Source organism: Schistocerca cancellata, chromosome 3, assembly GCF_023864275.1.
Source record: "Schistocerca cancellata isolate TAMUIC-IGC-003103 chromosome 3, iqSchCanc2.1, whole genome shotgun sequence".
In the NCBI taxonomy this organism is placed as follows: Eukaryota; Metazoa; Arthropoda; class Insecta; order Orthoptera; family Acrididae; genus Schistocerca; species Schistocerca cancellata.
The window spans coordinates 795,202,030-795,224,350 of record NC_064628.1 but is presented as its reverse complement, the minus strand read 5'-3'; the positions used below and the strand labels follow the sequence as shown (position 1 = coordinate 795,224,350).

At 44.6% G+C, this 22,321-nt stretch overlaps 1 protein-coding gene across 1 annotated transcript in view; it reads left to right on the top strand.

Moving 5' to 3' along the window:
- The window catches only part of LOC126177065 (4-hydroxy-2-oxoglutarate aldolase, mitochondrial-like), a 71,411-nt gene extending 64,066 nt beyond the window's left edge, over nt 1-7,345 (top strand). The window contains exon 7 of the mRNA XM_049924301.1: nt 7,043-7,345. Within this exon, the coding sequence (XP_049780258.1) occupies nt 7,043-7,201 (159 nt within the window). The 3' untranslated portion in view covers nt 7,202-7,345. The remainder of the gene's footprint in view (nt 1-7,042) is intronic.
- The last annotated feature ends 14,976 nt before the right edge of the window (nt 7,346-22,321 follow it).

Genomic DNA, 22,321 nt, shown 5'->3' with positions numbered 1-22,321 from the left:
GGGCTATGCGACATCTCGCATGCTCTCACTATCCATTACACTTACTTGCGACGGTAATATGTTCTTACCACGTGACCCACATTCTACAACCAATGCATAGTATGACTATTGCCGACACTACAGAAGGACAACAGACACACCGAGCGAAGTGGCGCAGTGGGTAGCAAACTGGACTCGCATGCGGGAGAACGACGGATTTGGCCATCCAGATGTAGATTTTCCGTGATTTCCCTAAATCGCTCCAGGCAAATGGCTGGAAGGTTCCTTTGAAAGGGCATGGCCGATTTCCTTCCCCATCCTTGACACAATCCGAGCTTGTGCTGCCTCTTTAATGACGTCGATATTGATGGGACGTGAAACCCAATTTTCGTTCCTTAGTTCTTGTAATGGCTTAAACCACGGCGTGTCTTTCCCATCCTGGAAAACCTTGCTCGGGTATTATCCATTGACACGACGTGTCTACCTCTGCTCACTTAGCTAAGTGGTCAGCGCGTCCAAATCCCTTGCATAGGGCCAGGGTTCGATTTCCGTCTGGATCTGAGATTTTCTCCCCTCAGGGACTGAGTGTTGTGTTGCCCTCACGATTGTTCCATCATCATCGACGTACAAGTTGCCCAATGTGGCGTCAACTGAAGAGACTTGCAACTCGGCGGCCGAACTTCCCCAACTGAGGACTCGCGGCCATCAATGCCATACAATCATCACTTCTTGTCTATGTCTCAAGTGATAATTGTTTGATGCTGGATCTTCAAAATATCTACGATATGATTCCTGTCGCACTTATTGATCAAAAATGTTTTATATTTGCTGGCCGGAGTGGCCAAGCGGTTCTAGGCGCTTCAGTCTAAAACCGCGCGACAGCTACGGCCGCAGGTTCGGATCCTGCCTCGGGCATGGATGTGTGTGATGTCATTAGGTTAGTTAGGTTTAAGCAGTTCTAAGTCTAGGGGACTGATGACCTCAGATGTCCCATAGAGCTCAGAGCCATTTGAACCATTTTGTTTTGTATTTATTATCATTGCATTTAACAACAACAGTCATTGATAGTTAACAGCCTTATGGTAAATGATTCCATCATCTACGCTGACTGATTCCAAAAGTTTCTGTCCGCTCAGATACTACATCTAAGACGTTACTCTCACGAATCAGTTCTCTCAACGACTGAAGTAATTTTCAGAGAATAACATTCTAACAATCTCACATGAATCGTTGTCCCAGGCACCAGATTTAATCGTGTTGCTAATCCGTTCTGCAGCTGTCACAATAAATAAATTACAGTAGCATTATTTAAAAAAGTTCCCTCAATATTCTCCGAGTTTTCTCTGAAGCATTGTAACGGTATAACTCCTGAGGTAGATGGTCTACAAAAGCATATAGCTACCATCTTTGATACTTACTTTCATCCAGAACTCTTCACAATAAGACTCTGTAATAATCTGAGTACAAAACGTCGTTTCAGAAATAACTACTGCATCACTATACACGCATAGTCTATCGTTGTGATATACATTCTAAGACAAGAAAAAAAAACACACACACACACCCTGAAGGAATTATCCGAATTAGACGGAAATCGGTAGATTCGATTTATGTATACAGACAAATAAATGATTATCATCTCAGAGAAATTGGATGATTGATTCAAGAGAAAGAGCTTCACAAATTGAGCAAGTCAATAGCTTGTTGCTCCACCTGTGGCCCTTAGAGAAGCCGTTACCCAGCCTGGAATTTCACTGACTGGAGTAGAACTGTCTTCAGTGGCAAGTCCCGCTTCGCACTGCGCCCCAATGACCAGCAAAGACGAGTCTGGAGACTCCCGGACAGCGGCGGGATATTTGCCAGAATGTCACCTGCCATACAGCACAACAGCCATGAGTAATGGTCTGGGGTGACTTTTCTTTTGTTAGCAGGCCCCCTTAGATTGTCAGCCGCAGCACCCTCACAGCACAACGGTACGTCGCCGACACTCTACTCCTTGTTTTGTTGCCCTTAATGGCAAGCTATCCTGGGCTTGCATTTCAGCAAGATAATGCCCGCCTGTACACGGTGAGAGTTTCTACTGCTTGTCTTTGTGCTTGCCAAACCCCACCATAGTCAGCAATGTCGCCGGATCTTTGCCCAGTTGAAAATGTTTAGAGGATCAAGGGCAGGGTCCTGCAACCAGTTCGGGATTTTGACGATCTAATGTGCCAGCTGGACATAATTTTGCACGCTATCCCTCAGGAGGACATCCAATAACTCTGTCAAATAGCAGAATAGCTGCATGCATAAGGGCCAGCGGTGGACCAACGCTTGCTGACTTGCTCCGTTTGTGAAGTTCTCTCTCTGAATAATGAAAAAAAATGGTTCAAATGGCTCTGAGCACTATGGGACTTAACAGCTATGCTCATCAGTCCCCTATAACTTAGAACTACTTAAACCTAACTAATCTAAGGACATCACACAACACCCAGTCATCACGAGACAGAGAAAATCCCTGATCCCGCCGGGAATCGAACCCGGGCGCAGGAATCGAGAACGCTACCGCACGACCACGAGCTGCGCACTGAATAATGAAGCCAGGTTGGTAGGTACTCAGAGGGTGTACAGGATAAGGTTATGATTGTGGATGGGGCTGTTAACAGTTACTGTGAGTTGTACAATCAAACACACAACTTTATTTTCTAAGAATCACTCATTTACACATTGCTTAAAAAGATCGTAATTAAACAGTACAGCTGAAGGCCTAGTTAAAGAACGATATGCTTTCTGAGCTGAAGGCCCAAAACCACACCCAAAACAAGAACGGCTGAAGGTCTGGCTTAGGAATCAAAAGTAATTAAAAATAGAAGGTAAAATATTTTTTTCTTAAAAAGAAACATACAACTGAAAACAATTAGCGGCTGAAGGCCTACGCTACACGTCTGAAGAACAACTATAATAAAAACACATTAATAAACAATTTTTCCAACCAGGAAATTTCTTTTTCAAACTACGGCTGAAAGCCTAATTAAAGAAATATTAACTTACTGCACGGCTGAGGACCACAAACAAATCTGAAACAATGGCTGAAGCCCTGAACAACAAGTCAGACAAACAATTTAAAATAAACCCCTTCCTTCTCATAAAAAAAATTCCTTTAAAGAAAACACACGGCTGAAGGCCTTATTAAATGGGGTCCACGTAAATCCTCAGCTGAAGGCCACACATAACACATCGAACAACAAACGGCTTAGGGCCTGGATTACAAAAAATTTCGGATAGAACAAATTTTAAGGAAAAACATTTTTAAAAAAATAAAATCAATCTTCAAAATTTTAATTTAACATTGCTGAAGGCCTTTATGTGAAATTTAAAACAACTGAATTAATACACAGCCGAAGGCCTCGCACAATACTTCAAACTAAAATGAAAATCACAATCTAAAACAAAAAGAATAGTGGTGCTCAGAAGTGTTCCAAGGGTTAGCCTGAGAAGGTAGCTCAAATGTAAGGTGAGGTGAGACCGGCAGCCAAGAGTTGAGGGTAAATAACTGGATGGCAACCCAAACTAGGGACAGCCCAAGGACCTACTAACAATTTAACCAATTCCCTTCTGTCCAACCAATGGCACAACGATGGAAAATATCGGCCGAGAACGAGCATACGAACAGTGCTACATCTTCAGAAATGGGCGCGTACAAACAGCCAAGGGAACAATAACCACTCTAAGCAAAATATGAACCAAACAACTTAAAAGGCTGTCGAATTACACGCCGTGCCAGACAGCATCAACACAACAGGGAAAGCCACACTTCCGGAAAACTACGCTAACGACCAGGGCAGGTAACTGGGGCGTTAACGGCCACAGGGCAGAAAATAGCGCTGATGCACTTCACTGGCAAGTAACAGTCAATTTAATAATTAATCACAATATAGGAAGACAGCTGCAAGATTTCGCCGACTCTAACACATCATACGTTGCTGCTAACCCGAATGTCCTAGGGAGCAACATAACAGGTTAACTGATCACTCAACTTCAGCGTCCAGGTTCGGTGGGCAACGAACTTTGTCGCTCTCGCAGCTAGCACCTCACAATCCATCAGCTTGTGCACGCCGCCAGCGGTCCCAGCCTGGCCCCACACCGCGGAGACTTCCTCGCTACTCCGTCCCAACCGCCGGACTACCAGCACACAGACAGCACTAAAATAACTGCTCAGGCAAACCCACACAAGCTACACACCGTTGCGCGAAAACACTTCCACAAACGACTCGAACAATACTAAAATGGTCACTGTGGAACAACAAGGACGAATCTCAAGTCGACACACACAGAGAACCCAGAAGCGGTCGACCATCAAATATGCGTCGTCCGATGAGACGACCACCCAAGGTCTTACCCACTCAAGTCGTGTGTCGGCAACGGTCGGGCAAGTCATGGCTGTCCGGACCTCACTGTTGCCTGTCCCGACTGTACTCACGGCACACGACGACCCGGAAATACTAGCGGTCGCTCCAAAGAGAGTACAACAGTGTTCTTATCGATAAGCGCTGCTGCTGCCACTCACAGGCAGGCAAGCCAGCAACTTAGTAACGCCAGTAAATCGAAAAAGAAACGGGACGGCAGTACGGCAAAGACAAGATGTCAAGTAATAAATGGCACGAACACGAGCCGCGCACGGCTGAAATAAATCATTCAATTTTTCTGAAACTGTAATCTTTTGTTTGTTTGTACATGTACATCATATCTACCGATTACCGTCCCATTCGGATAACTCTTTGTGGTGCGTCGTTTGTTTGTTTGTTTGTTTGTTTGTTTGTTTTCTTAGACTGTATATACCAATCTGAATTTAGGGTATCATTGCTAGTCGCTTCCGGTCAGACAGTATTCTGTTCGTAATTGTACATGGACATTTTCCTTTCAATAAGCAAGACAAATTTTGGGCCCTTACTATGGACTGTCCTGCAGTCAGCTAACAAGACAGTAACATTTCCTCTTTCTGGTCTGTAAGGATGAATGTTTTCTAATATTAACGTGTCTGACCTACTTCTTTCTCCGAGTATCACACTTACTTCATCATAGAGCCCATAAAGATGTGGAAGAGGCGAACAGGGGAAGGGAACGCTTTTCTATGCAATAGTAATTGTCAAGAATCCTCTTTCGACACCGTCGCGGAAACGTCTGCCTTAAACCTTCCCCTCGCCTCCTTATCAGAAGGCTACGGTTTGATTCTGGATAAAATGTTGCAAAAGAAAGACTTCAAAAATCAATAAAAACAGACTCGATCGCGTTTTCAGATTTTTTATTTGCTGAGAACAGGTTTTGGCCCTTTCTTCAGACCATCTTCACGCTTACATTGCCGTCATGGCTGCCGGTTCGGTAGACGTAGCGAGATCCGGAGAAGTACGGTTGTCACCATAACAGGTCAAAGGCAATATTATCTCCATAGCCCCTCACCGATAACAACTCCATCTACATGTGCCCAGGTGCAACTTCTTTATGTCAGCTGGTTGCTCAATACCCTCGGGCATTTTGAAACTTTAATTCTAGCTCATCCCACAAGTGTTTGTGCCATCCCCGTTTGAGCGTAAGCATACTACAAAGGAATTACCAGCACTGTAACACATCAAAAGTGTTCCATTTTTTTCCACTTTCGTAAATAAACTCATGACTTATCTATCGAAATTATGGAAGCTCAGCTTTTACTTCCCATTTAGTTGCTGTACATCACAAACTGCCATCTTTCACAATTTGCTACCATAAATTAAACATACAGATGTTTTCACTTTCCCCTCCATGTTTCCTAATCTTTCTCCCATTTTTTTATTTCTTTCTTTTAACTGTGGTTTTGTTTTCATTAACACTTACGTTGTAAATCCCAATTTCTTTGTAGACACGATAATTCAGTCAACAAAGTCAGTGATTATTGCACTGTATAACTACATTCGGTTGTCACAGTAACCACCTTCAGATCGCATTACTGTTGTGGCAATACATTAATAAACTATAGCGTGTTCATCTAGGTATATTATAGTAGAAACAACCTTAGGTACTGTCATCGCAGTAATAACGCCATCTTCAATTTCCTGCCGGTCTCGGTAGTTGGTTTTTCATTGGAATGCACACTACGAGTGTAGATTACCTTCAGGAACGCTAATCGACGCGATGGTTGCCAAGTCAACCAAAACTGGTAATACTGTGGAATAACTGTGATTTTGTCGACTGAATAAATATTTCCAAAAAAGGCATAGCAGAGTTGTACATTATGCCTCACAACTCATCGCTGAAGAAATAATGCTGTGTAACTCACCTTTCCGATTTTCCAGTTTTGGTTCAGTTGGCATACGTTGAAAATAAAGCTGAAAAAATATTGCGTAATTCAAACAAAGTAAAAAGAGTTATACATTTCACGAACCTACAAAAGAATGAAATACCGTGTAGCTGGAGCGTCAGAAGATCTGAGAGGGTGTTAGCAGAAGATGCCGTTATCTGTAAGCAGGCTGCAGCGCCAGAAAATTCTTGCGGAATGCACCAAGACCTACAGTGGCTGGCAGCTGCCAATCACTCGCAAAGACAAATCTCGACTCTGACACACTACTTTCAAGTGAGCAACGAATTCTTTCTTGATGAAAAAATTATTTTACGAAACGCTATCAGCTAAATTCTTGACTCTAAAACTGGTTTCCAACACAATGAGATACAGAAAAATCAATAACACTGTTTTGTGGCTGTGCGAGTTTTTGCTTTTATGCGGCATATCGACACAGTCAGTCACGTGGCACTGTTTCTTCAACGACGCAATACTATCAATGCATCGCCACCAGTTTAAATTATAATATTTACGTATCTATCAAGTAAAATGTAAGCGATTTAGTTGAAAGGGAGAGAGCGTGAATGCCCTCATCTGGCCAGGATAAATAACTGAATAAATAAAGGTTAAATAAATTGACGTGTACAGTTCGCTGAAAACAATAGTTTTGCTCTTCTTTTGGCTGTTTCCAATTGACAACGCAGCCTCTTTATACTTTATAAATGTTCATATGAGACAATGTTACTGACTGAAATGCTAAATTTCTGTTGGCAGGTGACACGTGAGTTCGGGGTACCAGCTATGAAAGAAGCAATGGACATGTTTGGGCTGTACGGAGGTCCGTGCCGTCGACCGTTGCAGCCTTTGACAGATGATCAAAGGATACAACTCAGAGAAACATTTAAGAAGTCTGGTTTCATACCAATCAAATAACTGTAATAACAGTACACATTAAGGACGTTTCTCGCCTCTTTTCTCGCCATTCCATAAAAAGATATTCCATGAGTTGACTGAATAACGTCAGAAGGATGAAACAAGGAAACTGATCCACGCTTCTGTAAATAAATAAAAAATTAGAAAAAACTATATGCTTTCATTTCAGAGTGAAACAAGCAACGTCCTAAAGGTGCCTTTACACGGCATGAAACAGCGGTACGCAACAGTTTCGCGAGGCAAGTATCGCATACTGATAAACGTGGTCCCACCCGCCAGAGGCATAGCGTGAAGCTGTTTCGCGCCGAGACAGACCCTATTCGGTCTCTGTATTCGCATCAGAAAGCCTGGCCTCTCTCGTTTCTAGTAATGTAAACACAGCTACCTGTTGCGAGCGAGACAATAAAATAAGAGGTAAGTATCCACCTCATCAAATTACACAAAAAAATTCTGCCTTTGTGAGATCTCAAAGTGAAATCCCATCACAATCGGGCAAAAAGAGAGGATGAGTGGAAGAACCTGACCGTGATCCTTCAGCAACAGTCTCAGTTTTGAAATTAAAAATGAAAACTCGGTTGGAGGTCATATAAAAACAAAACGAAGCCATTTTATTTAAACACTGATTCCCGTATTGACATCGCCGACAGAAAATTTCTTACTCCACAAGCGACGACCTCATTCCGCTTTATCTAAGGTTCAACCAAGTACACTGTTTTTGTTCTACTGACTTTTGTTTATTTCGAATTAGTTTGCGGCTTATTGGGCAATCTGACTAAAGTCAGAAACAGACGCTAGTTCTTAGGCAACCAGACAAAAGCAAAGACACAGCCCACTTGCACAGAATGTTGTGCATCAAACTTGTTTCTTAACGTTGAAATTACACTTCACATAACTCACAATGTTAAGCACGATAAATAATTAAATAGTGCAATATTACGGGTTAACTGCTTAAAATGCCAATTTTTTTGAGATCTTGACATTGGCTAAGAAATTGTTAAACTGAGCGCTCTTCATTTATGTTGTGCAACGTACATCTTTTTTCTTTTTTTTTTTTTTAATACTGTAAACTAAACTTTAAGGCAACGGAGGCAATACAGAATAATTAAAATACACAGTCTTATAGTATTACACGTTATATTGGTGCCATAGTTTGTGAGGTCTTGAAATTGGTTGAGAACTGTGTAACTGAGCACTGGTAACTTATGTTGTGCGCCAAACATGTTTTACATCGTAAATTACATTTTTATGCAGTGGGCAACATTAAACACAGTACATGGCTAGGCTACACAATATTATAAGTTATATTGTTGAAGTTTGTGGTCTAATAAAGGTAAGGAATTGGTAATTCTATTAATTTTGTGTAGCTGTATGGTTCAGTGTGGCGGTTTGGGGGTATGTGACCGTTTGATTGTTGCATGTGAAGCTTAAAAATGGGGATGCATTCAGCTATAATTGATTATTTAGAACCATCTGGGGATTTTGAGCTAAATGTCTGTTTAGTTAAAGTGATTCTAACAAGCTTAGTTTTCTTCTTTGTTGTCTATATGCAGTACTTTCTTGTGGACTTGGTATCTGTGTCCTTCTTTCAACACATGTTTAGCAAAGGTGGCTAAAAACATGGCTCTGAGCACTATGGGACTTAACATCTATGGTCATCAGTCCCCTAGAACTTAGAACTACTTAAACCTAACTAACCTAAGGACAGCACACAACACCCAGCCATCACGAGGCAGAGAAAATCCCTGACCCCGCAGGGAATCGAACCCGGGAACCCGGGCGTGGGAAGCGAGAACGCTACCGCACGACCACGAGATGTGGGCAGCAAAGGTGGTGTCTGACATATAATCTCCAGCTGCGTTCGTGTCCAATCAGCCTCCTTGTTACCGCCCTACTTGTCTGACCATTATACAGTTCCTTGCAGTCATTGCAATTGATTTTGTAAACACTTACTCAATAAATCTGTTTTGACCTTGTTGTTGAATAGGATAAGAGCTGTAGTGCCCCTTACATGCAATGAAGTTTTGTAATTGCAGGATTTGAGGGTTTTATCTAATTTGTCGGATAGCTTTCCTAACTGCGGTGCAGTACACCAGCTGATTTTAGCTATGATTGTTGCTGCAGAGGGGCATACACAAAGAAATTTTTCTTCTTTCGTGTTTGTGTAAAATGTTGTCAGTTAACTGAAGGTTACAGCCGTTGTTTGATGCAGTGCATGTAACGGTGTCTACTTCTATCTCAAAATTCTGTTTCGACATTGGAATGGCCGTAAGACGAAGTACCATGCAATGGAAGGCAGCACGTTTTTGTGATATGGGGTGTTATGAGCATTCTGGTTTTTTTCTGCTTTTCCGTATACAGGCTCCTCATTTGAACGAAAGCAGATGCGACGGTCAGAGCTACGGCAGGGCTTTCCAACACCATAGTCTCGCCCGACATTTCACTCCTTTCCTGTCCTTTTTGCGAGGCAAATCTCGCTGAGTGTTAATGCAGGTTGACACTTAACCGTCTCTTGAGTCAACGAAGAACCATAAGTTGTATTCCGACAAGGCGTTGGACAAAGCAAGTCTATAATTAGCGTTCAACTGTAACTCTATATACTGCCGAATAACGTTAGTACAACTTCGAGGGTAGTCATAAATTTTCAGTCATCACATCTAAAAGTTAAAGTTATATTAGGGTTCTGTATGTCATCGGTAAAAACAGAACCCATATGTTAGACCGGTACATAAATTCGTAGCGTTTTTGTCTTGCATGTTAGTATTCCAGTTGTTATGTGTTTATTTATCGTCTGTCATTCTTTATCTGTGTTCACTGTTGCTATTTGAGTTTTCATATTGTCATCTTGTAATTCTGAGGTAGTGAGTGGAGCTGTGGACGCTAGAAAATGTAATGTCAAGTGGAGAAATCAGAGTATTTCCGATATATTCTCCTGTTTGAGTCCAATAGAGGGGTGACAAGAGCGGAGGCAACCAGAAAATCTTGCGCCCTGTATGGGGATAATGCCATTGGACAGAACATGGTTTCCTAGTTTTAAGGAGGATTGTTTTGACATTAATGACTCTCCACGTCAAGGAAGACCTTTGGGGTTTGATAAAGATCGTTTAAAGGCATTAATCCACAATGTTCCACTTCAGTATAGTCGACAACTGGCAGATGTGATGAACTGTGATCGTTCCACCGTCGTGCGACATCTACATGCAAAAATTGGTTTTATGAGTACCGCATGCTCTAATCCAAAATCACAAAAATCAGCAGGTGGCCATATGTGCATCTCTGCTTGCTTATCATCAACTGGCTCGTAAATAACACCAAACATTCCTGTACTGTATCGTTATCTGGTGACGAGAAATGATGTGTTTATGCTAACATAAGGGAAAAAAAGGAGTTGTTGAGCCTAAACAAAGCAGCAACTCCCTGTACAAAGACCTGCGCGCATCCACAAAAGATAATGTTATGCATCTGGTGGAACGGCGACGGTGTGGTGTACTTCCGAATTGCTTCCCAAGGTGTAACCATCAGTACTGACATTTATTGTCAACAACTGAGACGTCTTGTTGACGCAGTCCAAGAACAGTGACCAGGAAGACTGCTTGAAGTGATGCTACTCTACAATAATGGCAGCCCGTGCTCTGCAAGATTGAAAAAAAGCACTGTATAGCAGTTGCGATGGCAAGTCACTCCGCACTCACCTTATTCACCTGATCTTGCACCTTCACATTTTCATGTTTTCCGCCCTCTGTCGAACAACCTCCAAAGAATTTCCTTTCCGAATGAAAACGCGCTGCAAACATGGCTTTACGAGTTCTTCGTCTCAAAACCACGTGATTTCTACAGTCGTTGAATCCAAAAGTTATCCCAGTTTTGGCAGACTGTTGTAAATACTGAGGAAGAATATACACTCCTGGAAATGGAAAAAAGAACACATTGACACCGGTGTGTCAGACCCACCATACTTGCTCCGGACACTGCGAGAGGGCTGTACAAGCAATGATCACACGCACGGCACAGCAGACACACCAGGAACCGCGGTGTTGGCTGTCGAATGGCGCTAGCTGCGCAGCATTTGTGCACCGCCGCCGTCAGTGTCAGCCAGTTTGCCGTGGCATACGGAGCTCCATCGCAGTCTTTAACACTGGTAGCATGCCGCGACAGCGTGGACGTGAACCGTATGTGCAGTTGACGGACTTTGAGCGAGGGCGTATAGTGGGCATGCGGGAGGCCGGGTGGACGTACCGCCGAATTGCTCAACACGTGGGGCGTGAGGTCTCCACAGTACATCGATGTTGTCGCCAGTGGTCGGCGGAAGGTGCACGTGCCCGTCGACCTGGGACCGGACCGCAGCGACGCACGGATGCACGCCAAGACCGTAGGATCCTACGCAGTGCCGTAGGGGACCGCACCGCCACTTCCCAGCAAATTAGGGACGCTGTTGCTCCTGGGGTATCGGCGAGGACCATTCGCAACCGTCTCCATGAAGCTGGGCTACGGTCCCGCACACCGTTAGGCCGTCTTCCGCTCACGCCCCAACATCGTGCAGCCCGCCTCCAGTGGTGTCGCGACAGGCGTGAATGGAGGGACGAATGGAGACGTGTCGTCTTCAGCGATGAGAGTCGCTTCTGCCTTGGTGCCAATGATGGTCGTATGCGTGTTTGGCGCCGTGCAGGTGAGCGCCACAATCAGGACTGCATACGACCGAGGCACACAGGGCCAACACCCGGCATCATGGTGTGGGGAGCGATCTCCTACACTGGCTGTACACCACTGGTGATCGTCGAGGGGACACTGAATAGTGCACGGTACATCCAAACCGTCATCGAACCCATCGTTCTACCATTCCTAGACCGGCAAGGGAACTTGCTGTTCCAACAGGACAATGCACGTCCGCATGTATCCCATGCCACCCAACGTGCTCTAGAAGGTGTAAGTCAACTACCCTGGCCAGCAAGATCTCCGGATCTGTCCCCCATTGAGCATGTTTGGGACTGGATGAAGCGTCGTCTCACGCGGTCTGCACGTCCAGCACGAACGCTGGTCCAACTGAGGCGCCAGGTGGAAATGGCATGGCAAGCCGTTCCACAGGACTACATCCAGCATCTCTACGATCGTCTCCATGGGAGAATAGCAGCCTGCATTGCTGCGAAAGGTGGATATACACTGTACTAGTGCCGACATTGTGCATGCTCTGTTGCCTGTGCTATGTGCCTGTGGTTCTGTCAGTGTGATCATGTGATGTATCTGACCCCAGGAATGTGTCAATAAAGTTTCCCCTTCTTGGGACAATGAATTCACGGTGTTCTTATTTCAATTTCCAGGAGTTTATTATTGATGACTAAACTCTCTATGGAGTGTACGTGTTCCGCTAACCAAACTGATGGAAAAGCGCTATGAACTTATGCTGTCTGTCTGTCTGTCTGTCTGTCAGACTGTTAAAAATTCTTTTTCTCAGGAACGGGTAGACGTATCAAGCTGAAATTTATGTCACATACTGAGATCTACGATCCCATGCAGATGTAAAATACCGAAGCTTCTAAGTCAATGCAATCAAAAGATATTGCCATTTATGTCACATATTGTGATACTTGCAAACTCGCTCATCCAAACTTATAGGGTAGTTCCCGTTGACGTAGAATCAAAAAATTTGGCAAGAAGCAAGGTTTAAAGGTAAAGGTAAAGGAAAAAGTCCGAAAATTGTGAATTTGTAATTACATCAAACGAATATTTTTTTTTTCATTTGTTATCCGATTTTCTGTCCAGCCATCTGTTAAGACTCTCTTTCTCAGGAACGGGTAAACATATCAAGTTCGAATTCGTGCCACATACTAAGGTCTATGGTCCCTTCAAGGTTAAAAAACTTAAGCTTCTAAGTCTATGCAATCAAAAGGTAGTGTCATTTATGTCACATATGTTGATACCCGCAAACTCACTCATCAAAACCTATAGCGTATTACCCGTTGACCGATAATTCTGAAATTTGGCAAGAAGCAAAGTTTCACAGAACAAGTAAAGGGAAAAAAATCAGAAAATGGTTAATTCGTAATTATATCACACGAAAAAATATTTCTTTCATCATTTGTCATCCGAATTCAAACTTTCTCGAAAGTTTTGGGATTCCTGTGGCCAAAGCGAGTATGTTGCCAATATCAACGTAAGAGCCAAAAATCGTTGAGATTCTCGATTCCCAGGATGGAGGAACTGTCTATACATGAAATTAGGGTTGTATGGGACCCTCAGCATGCGAGACCTACTAACAACTGTCCAAGTTTTTCCTGTTTGTTTGTTTAAGCATATGATGGTTTTCCAGAAAGTAATGCACCGCACCTTTTTTCTCAGCCAAAAACAATGCTACGAATGCGAAACGTTACGTATGTATTATTTGAAGTCTCCGGAGTGAGCGCGCCTAGTTTCCGTCACTTCCGGCAGACAGCGTACCTGCAGGATAGTTTCAAAATGGCGTCTGTAGGTGATGTACGTTACAAGCAACGTGCCGTCATTGAATTTCTCACTGCAGAGAAAGAAACTGTGGGGAATCCACAAACGCTTGTGCAAAGTCTACGGAGCATCTGCTGTCGACAGAAGTACAGTTACTTGCTGGGCATGGGGGGTGAGGTCTTCAGAAGGCGGTTCGGCGGAGCTCCACTATTTGCAGCGGTTGGGGAGACCATCCACAGCTGTTACACCTGACACGTTGCAGCGCTTATGTTGTCATTTGCGAGGACAGACGCATTACGACTCGGCAGTTGGCGGTGCTTCTGTCAATCAGCAAAGGAAGTGTGGATGCAGTTATCCGCACTCTTGGATATTGAAAAGTGTGTGCAAGATGGGTTCCATGGTGTCTAACGGTGGATCTCAGATCGCACAGCACAGAAAAACATTTGTCTTGATTTGTTTCAAAGTTCTGAAGCTCAGGGGGAGGCCTTCTTGTCCCGGATTGCGACAGGCCATGAAACCTGGGTTCACCATATTGAGCCCAAAACAAAACGAAAGTCGATGGAATGGCGCCATTCTCACTCCCCACAGAAGAAAAAATTCAAAGCAACTGCTTTCACCAGTAAGGTCATGATCACTGTGTTCTGAGACTGTGAAGGTGTGATTCTCATTAATGTGATGCCAAGAGGCGGTACCATTAATTCAGAAGCAAATGTCAACACATTAACAAAACTCAAGACACGCTTTCAGAGACTTGGGCGCTACAGCAACGCAGGAGATGTTTTGCTGTAACACGATAACACTCGGTCCCACACAAGTCTGAGGACTGCTGAACACACGGCGAAACAGGATTGGAGAGTGTTACCCCATCCACCCTATAGCCCTGACCTAGTCCCCTCAGACTTCCACTTGTTTGGGCCATTAAAGGATTCCATTCATGGAAAACATTTTGAGGGCGATGATGAGGTGATTGACACAGTGAAGCACTGGCTTTGCCACGAGGACAAGGATTGGTCCGGACAGGGCATACATGCCCTTGTTTCACGCTGGAGGAAGGCCATAGAACGGGATAGGGGTTACATGGAAAAATAGGGTGTGTAGATAAAACACCATTCTTTTGTCCGTGTAATTCTCATTATTTTCAATAAAGAACTGTCGAAGAAAAAAGCGTGGTGCATTACTTTCTGGGCAACCCTCGTACATGACTGTAGTCCTTGTACACACGGTAATTCCTGTGACGCAGTATCGTTGTACGAGGCCGGAGGAGGCAAAACAATGTGACTCATTCCAAGACAAAGTGGAGTATAGTGCGGTAATTCGTTTTCTGTTTATCAAGGGGAATAGCGATGTAACAATCCACGCTGAGTTGGTGGTCATCCGCTATGTTCCACGACTGCTCATACCCCTTCAAAGGTCCGCTGTACCGAGCCATCATCGGAAATGCTGCAGCTCTTTTGCACCAGTCTAGTTGACTTCTGCAGCCGCCTGATCAGCAACCATGGACCAGTGTTGAGTATATTACTATGGCCCCGAGACAGAGGAGCAAAGCAAGTACCAGAAACATATGGATTGGTCACTGCCGAAAAGGTTAAGACCCAACCATAATCGGACAAGATGAGGCTGAGAGTTTCTTGAGACCACCATTCTGTGGATCCAACAGATTACGCTCGTAAGGAGCAAACCGTCACAGGAACATACTAGCGAACTCTATTGATAAGGTCACGGGAGTATCTTACGACGAAACGTCGCAGGAAGGTGTGTTTATACTCCATGACACTGTCCCAGCTCATTCTGCACAGGATGCAGTCACTTATTTGAGATATTACATTTTGCTTTACCGCCTTTATTCTCCTGCCATGGAACTCAGCGACTTAGATGAAGAAGCTAATGAGTTCCAGGCATTTCCACGATGACTACGAGGTCATATTTGACATGTAACTTTTCTTGAATAACCAAAATGTAGTCCTCTACAACCAAGGGCTCCGCCAAGTCATTCCACGTTGGGAAAAAGTGTCGCATTCAAGGGCGAATATGCAGAGAAAGACGAACACCATTACCAAGTTTCATGTTTGCTGCTTGACTTTTTTTAAGTAATTAAAATATTATGGCTAATGCTCGTTACGTGCTATTATCCTTTACGCTGTGTAATCATACTTTCCAGTAAGTTCGACGTGACTTAGGTCTCCTCCAGCATCAGCAGCAGAAGTTGTTGAATAATTTGGGAACCAAGTAAGTAGTATGCAGTTTTCGGCATTCTCTTACAGCCTTTAGGCTAGGCACGTTATCCAGTGGAATCAGGGACATAATTAGGCTAGGACAACCGGGGCGAACCCCTGGGGCCACCGAGGAGGAAGAACCTCCTGGCGTCCGAAGGAAAGAGAGGAAAAATGAATAAAGAAAAATGAAAATGGAGAGGAGAATTGGAAAAATTAGTAAAACCGATCCTTCACATGACTCCTTTGCCACCCCCCCCCCCCCCCCTCCTGCTTCCTAGTATTACCCGACATACGCAGATCAGGTGCCTTGCTGCTAAATATGGCAGACATAGTGGCATTGGAAATACTACCCGCCAGGATAACCGAGAGTGCTAACACGCTGCTTCCTGGACTAGGGTAAGCGCGCCGGCCCCGGATCGAATCCGCCTGGCGGATTAACGACGATGGCTGGTGTGCCGCCCAGCCTGGATGTGGTTTTTAGGCGGTTTTCCACATCCTACTAGGTGAATACCGGGCTCGTCCCCACGTCCCGCCTCAGACTCGCACACATTTGAAACACATTCACACTCTTTCCCGATTTACACCAGACGCAGACAGCTGGGGTACTCTAATTCCATCCCAGGGGGTATGGGATGGCGGCAGGAAGGGCATCTGGCCACCCCTTAAAAATCACCATACCAAATCCGTTTTTAACCCTGCCGACCCTGCGCGCAATGCGGGATAATGGCAGTAGCAAAAGAAAGAAAAAGAAAGAAAAGAAAGTGGCACTGGAAATACTGGTTGAAATGGCAGCGTCAAAGAGAGCGACCGCTGGCAACCGATATTGCTGCTGAGACTGGCAATGATATATCGCTCGTGTGTCGTGCCCTTGATGATCTCGTCATCGACGGCACTACTTGATGTGCCAGACCAGGGCGCACAGTACGGCATAAGACGTCATACACAGATCATAATTACTACCAGAAATTATTTACCACCAGAATGAAAGGCAGTATCAAGCAATGACGCCCATGGTGCCACACCTACTGCACACAGCGTCGTTTGATGGCCAAAGATCCAGTGCTAGAAAGACGACAAACCAAGAAAATTGTGAGCTCACTGAATTGGAATTGGAGATACGGATTATACCGAAATAAAATCGATATACATAATTATTTGTCAGCAAAAGCACAATTTTCAAATCAGATTTCGTTCCGTTAATAGCGAAACTTTCCAAGACGTCTCTCGCTTTAAAACTAACATTAGATTTACGAGAAAAATAGACCTTAAAGCAGTAAATCGACCTATCATCCTTTAGAAATTCTTACGAAAATGTATTGGTTCAAATGGTTCAAATGGCTCTGAGCACTATGGGACTTAACATCTGTGGTCATCAGTCCCCTAGAACTTAGAACTACTTAAACCTAACTAACCTAAGGACATCACACACATCCATGCCCGAGGCAGGATTCGAACCTGCGACCGTAGCAGCCACGCGGTTCCAGACTGAAGCGCCTAGAAAATGTATTATTTCTGATGATGTGTGCACGGGAAAAGGGTTGTGACACAATACGAGACACTCGACTACTGGAACATTATCCACACAAATGTATACGGAAATACACTTGGCACAGAAATTTCGTATGACATGGATAATTTGAGAGGTGTCTGTTCAGTCCGGTATACCCGAGATAACAGGCACCGCTCATATCTACAGTTCTACGGGCGCGAGGGCTGCCTGATAAAAAGGCTCAGTCTGCATCCACGACTAGTGTTCTATCTCCTACGGGAATCATAAACCTGAGAGTTTAATTGGCGGAGGTCGTTACGGTGCGACGGGAAGCAAGTTGGGAATTTGAGTCTGTCGGAAAGCGTTTCCGGATGGCCGAGACGGTAGCCAGCACGGTAGCTCGGCGTGTTCGGTCAGAGGGCTGGCTTCAACGATGAACTTGACGGTGTGTCATGTGACGTCCGCCCAACCAAATGCCGAAAAGAATAAGGAACAAAATGAAGGAAATAAAGGCGATCGCCGGCCGGGGTGGCCGAGCGGTTCTAGGCGCTACAGTCTGGAACCGCGCGACCGCTACGGTCGCAGGTTCGAATCCTGCCTCGGGTTTAAGTAGTTCTACGTTCTAGGAAACTGATGGCCTTAGAAGTTATGTCCCATAGTGCTCAGAGCCATTTGAGCTCAAAAAAAGGTTAGTTAGGTTTAAGTAGTTCTAAGTTCTAGGGGACTGATGGCCTTAGAAGTTATGTCCCATAGTGCTCAGAGCCATTTGAGCCCAAAAAAAGGCGATCAAGGCGACCGTTCTAGGGAAGCAGAGCATAGGGTTTGAGTCCTGGTCCGGCACAAATTGTCAGTTCTTACTGTTACATTGCCGTAATGCCCTGTGCGGCTGGGACTCATCATTTCCTTTCTATCTCTTTCCTTCCCATTTTCTTTGCATTCCTGTCACACCAAATATTCAAGAATGGATAATTTGTGGTAGTCTGATTTTCTTGTAATAACAACATTTACAAAATCCAGACATCTCCGAGACAGACAGCTTTATTGAAGCCGTTGTAAATATTTTACGTGACCGGTTTGCAAAATCAAATTACCGTGAATGTAGCTGCCTTCTCGAAATTCAGTACATACCTGTGATAATTTATGTTGTGCGTCCGCAAAAAGGTGCAGTCGATTTAACGCCTGTATCTTGAGTGTCAAGGATTGACAGAAATCAGATTTTTGTTGATAGCTTACCTTCTCACTGTTATCGTTACACCGTGCTCTTACTGCATCCCACGGCTATCTTAAGATTTTGCTGACCAGGGATGGACACATCCGTGCTGCTTGCTAACGCCTCATCTCAGACTGATTCCAGGCAGCGGCGTGGGCTGCTGCAAGAACCTCTATACTGATGAGAGCCACGTCACGTCCCGATTCATTGTTTACTCTAAGAGAAAATGCAGAAAGTAGCCGCCGCACGATTAAGGCAAATATACAGCGATAACAAGACTTAACAGAGCTAACATCAAACTACACTACTGGCTATTAAAATTGCTACACCAAGAAGAAATACAGCTGATAAACGGGTATTCATTGGTCAAATATATTATACTAGAACTGACATGTGATTACACTTTCACGCAATTTGGGTGCATAGATCCTGAGAAATCAGTACCCAGAACAACCACCTCTGGCCGTAATAACGGCCTTGATACGCCTGGACATTGTGTCAAACAGAGCTTGGATGGCGTGTACAAGTACGGCTGCCCATGCAGCTTCAACACGATACCACAGAGAAGTGACTGGCGTATAGTGACGAGCTTGTTGGTCGGCCACCATCGACCAGACATTTTCAATTGGTGAGAGATCTGGAGAACATTTTCTGTATCCAGAAAGGCCCGTACAGGACTGCAACATGCGGTCGTGCATTATCCTGCTGAAATGTAGGGTTTCGCAGGGATCGAATGAAGGGTAGAGCCACGGGTCGTAACACATCTGAAATGTAGCGTCCACTGTTCAAAGTGCCGTCAATGCGAACAAGAGGTGACCGAGACGTGTAACCAATGGCACCCCAAACCATCACGCCGGGTAATACGCCAGTATGGCGATGACGAATACACGCTTCCAATGTGCGTTCACCGCGATGTCGCCAAACACGGATGCGACCATCATGATGCTGTAAACAGAACCTAGATTCATCCGAAAAAATGACGTTTTGCCATTCGTGCACCCAGGTTCGTCGTTGAGTACACCATCGCAGGCTCTCCCGTCTGTGATGCAGTGTCAAGGGTAACCGCAGCCATGGTCTCCGAGCTGATAGTCATTCATGCTGCTGCAAACGTCGTCGAACTGTTCGTGCAGATGGTTTTTGTCTTGCAAACGTCCCCATCTGTTGACTCAGGGATAGAGACGTTGCTGCGTGACCTGTTACAGCCATGCGGATAAGATGCCTGTCATCTCGACTGCTAGTGATTCGAGGCCGTTGGGATCCAGCACGGCGTTCCGTATTACCCTCCTGAACCCACCGATTCCATATTCTGCTAACAGTCATTGGATCTCGAACAACGCGAGCAGTAATGTCGCGATACGATAAACCGCAATCGCGATAGGCTACAATCCGACCTTTATCAAATTCGGAAACATGATGGTACACATTTCTGCTCCTTACACGAGGCATCACAACAACGTTTCACCAGGCAACGCCGGTCAACTGCTGTTTGTGTATGAGAAATCGGTTGGAAACTTTCCTCATGTCAGCACGTTGTAGGTGTCGCCACCGGCGCCAACCTTGTGCGAATGCTCTGAAAGCTAATCATTTGCATATCACAGCATCTTCTTCCTGTAGGTTAAATTTCGCGTCTGTAGCACGTCATCTTCGTGGTGTAACAATTTTAATGGCCAGTAGTGTACTTACGGTCTACATTGAGTTAGGGCCGGTTACCTGAATAGGAGAAAAAGTGGGGCGTATTGTCCGACTGGAGAACGAGCACAACAAGAAAGTGGAAAAGTCTTAACAGGCATCTGAAAACTATCTGCTGGACCAGGACGTGAACTTATAGACATGGCAGTAGTTGCGAGGAGTTAGATCTTCACCGAATTATCGTAATTTAAATTTTCTTTAATTTCCTTCAGTTAGTTCAGCGAAATTGTAGACCATCTTCAAGTACCTTAGGTCCCATTGTTTGTCCCAGCTTTTCCCACCTTTGCCTGTTCTCAGTCTCTAACAACATTGATGTTTATGGGACAGTTAAACTATATACTCCCTCCCCTCTCACTGTGTTTAAAATTACACAATGATGCACGCAATCCCTTAGAAAAGTTCCTACTAATCTTACAATATTAGAAATAATTCCTGTAATAGTAGACAAAGTTCCAGTTTTTCAAAGTATATGGGCTCTTACCTATCTACTGGCTTAAATACCTAAGATGTATCACCACTTTTATTTAATGAATAGTTCAACATACCGGAACAATCTTTTCATCAAATAATATTACGCACAGGTGTACATTATTCAGTTATTTAATACCCCTAACTCTTGTTTTGATATACCTCTTCTTAACATTTGCTTGAAGGTTTTCGCAACAGCATCTGAGAAATCTACTAAAAGTAAGAAACGCACCAGAGATCCCCTTTTATGGTGTGAACACCGTAAAGCAGGGTTTTCATGCCATGCTCCTCCACTGCGTCAAGCTTTCCGGCAGTTCGTCTCTCTGCAGTGCAGAACCAACAGAAAATTTTTCTTTTATGGAACTGCCTGCTATTATACACTGAAGAGCCAAGGAAATAGTACGCCTGCCTAATATCGTGTATGGCCCCAGCGACCACGCAGAAGTGCCGCAACACGACGTGGCATGGACTCGACTAATTTCTGAAGTAGTGCTGGAGGGAACGGACCCCATGGATCTTTCAGGGCTGTCCATAAATCCATAAAGTACGATGGGGTGAAGATCTCTTGTGAACAGCACATTGCAAGGCATCCCAGATATGCTCAATAATGTTCATGTCTATGGAGTTTGGTAGCCAGCGGAAGTGTTTAAACTCAGAAGAGTCTTCCTGGAGCCACTCTGTAGCAATTCCGACGTGTGGGGTGTCGCATCGTCATGCTGGAATTGCCCAAGACCGTCAGAATGCACAGTGGACATGAATGGATGCTTAAGTACGTGTCAGCTGTCAGGGGTCCCATGTCACTCCAACTGCACACGCCCCACACCACTACAGAGCGTCCACCAGCTCGAACAGTCCCCTGCTGACATGCAGAGTCCATGGATTCATGAGGTTGTCTCCATACATGTAGACGATATAATTTGAAACGAGACTCGTCCGTCCAGGCAACATGTTTCCAGTCATCAACAGTCCAATGTCGGTCTTGATGAGCCCAGGTAAGGCATAAAGCTTTGTGTCGTGCAGTCATCAAGGGTACACGGGTGGGCCTTCGGCTCCGAAAGCCCATATCGACGGTGTTTCGTTGAACGATTCGCACGCTGATCCTTGTTGATGGCCCAGCATTGAAATCTGCAGCAATTTGCGCAGGGGTTGTACTTCTGTCACGTTGAATGATTCTCTCCAGTCGTCGTTGCTTCCGTTCTTGCAGGATCTTTTTCCGGCTGCAGCGCTTTATCGGAGATTTGATGTTTTACCGGATTCCAGATATTCACGGTACACTCGTAAAATGGTCATACCTGAAAATCCTCACATGATCGTTACCTCGGAGATGCTGTGTCCCATCGCTCTTGCGCCAACTATAACTGAACGTTCAGAGTCACTTAAATCTTGATAACCTGAAATTGTAGCAGCAATAACCGATCTAACAACTGCACCAGACACTTGTCTTAGATAGGCTTTGCCAACCGCAGCTTAGTATTGTGCCTGTTTACGTATCTCTGTATTTGAATACGCATGCCTATACCAGTTTCTTTGGCGCTTCAGTGTATGACAACTCTTTTCTGCTTCTACATTTCTTGCATAGAAATATGTAGATAAGCAAGAATCTAGATTTGCCACGTGTATGT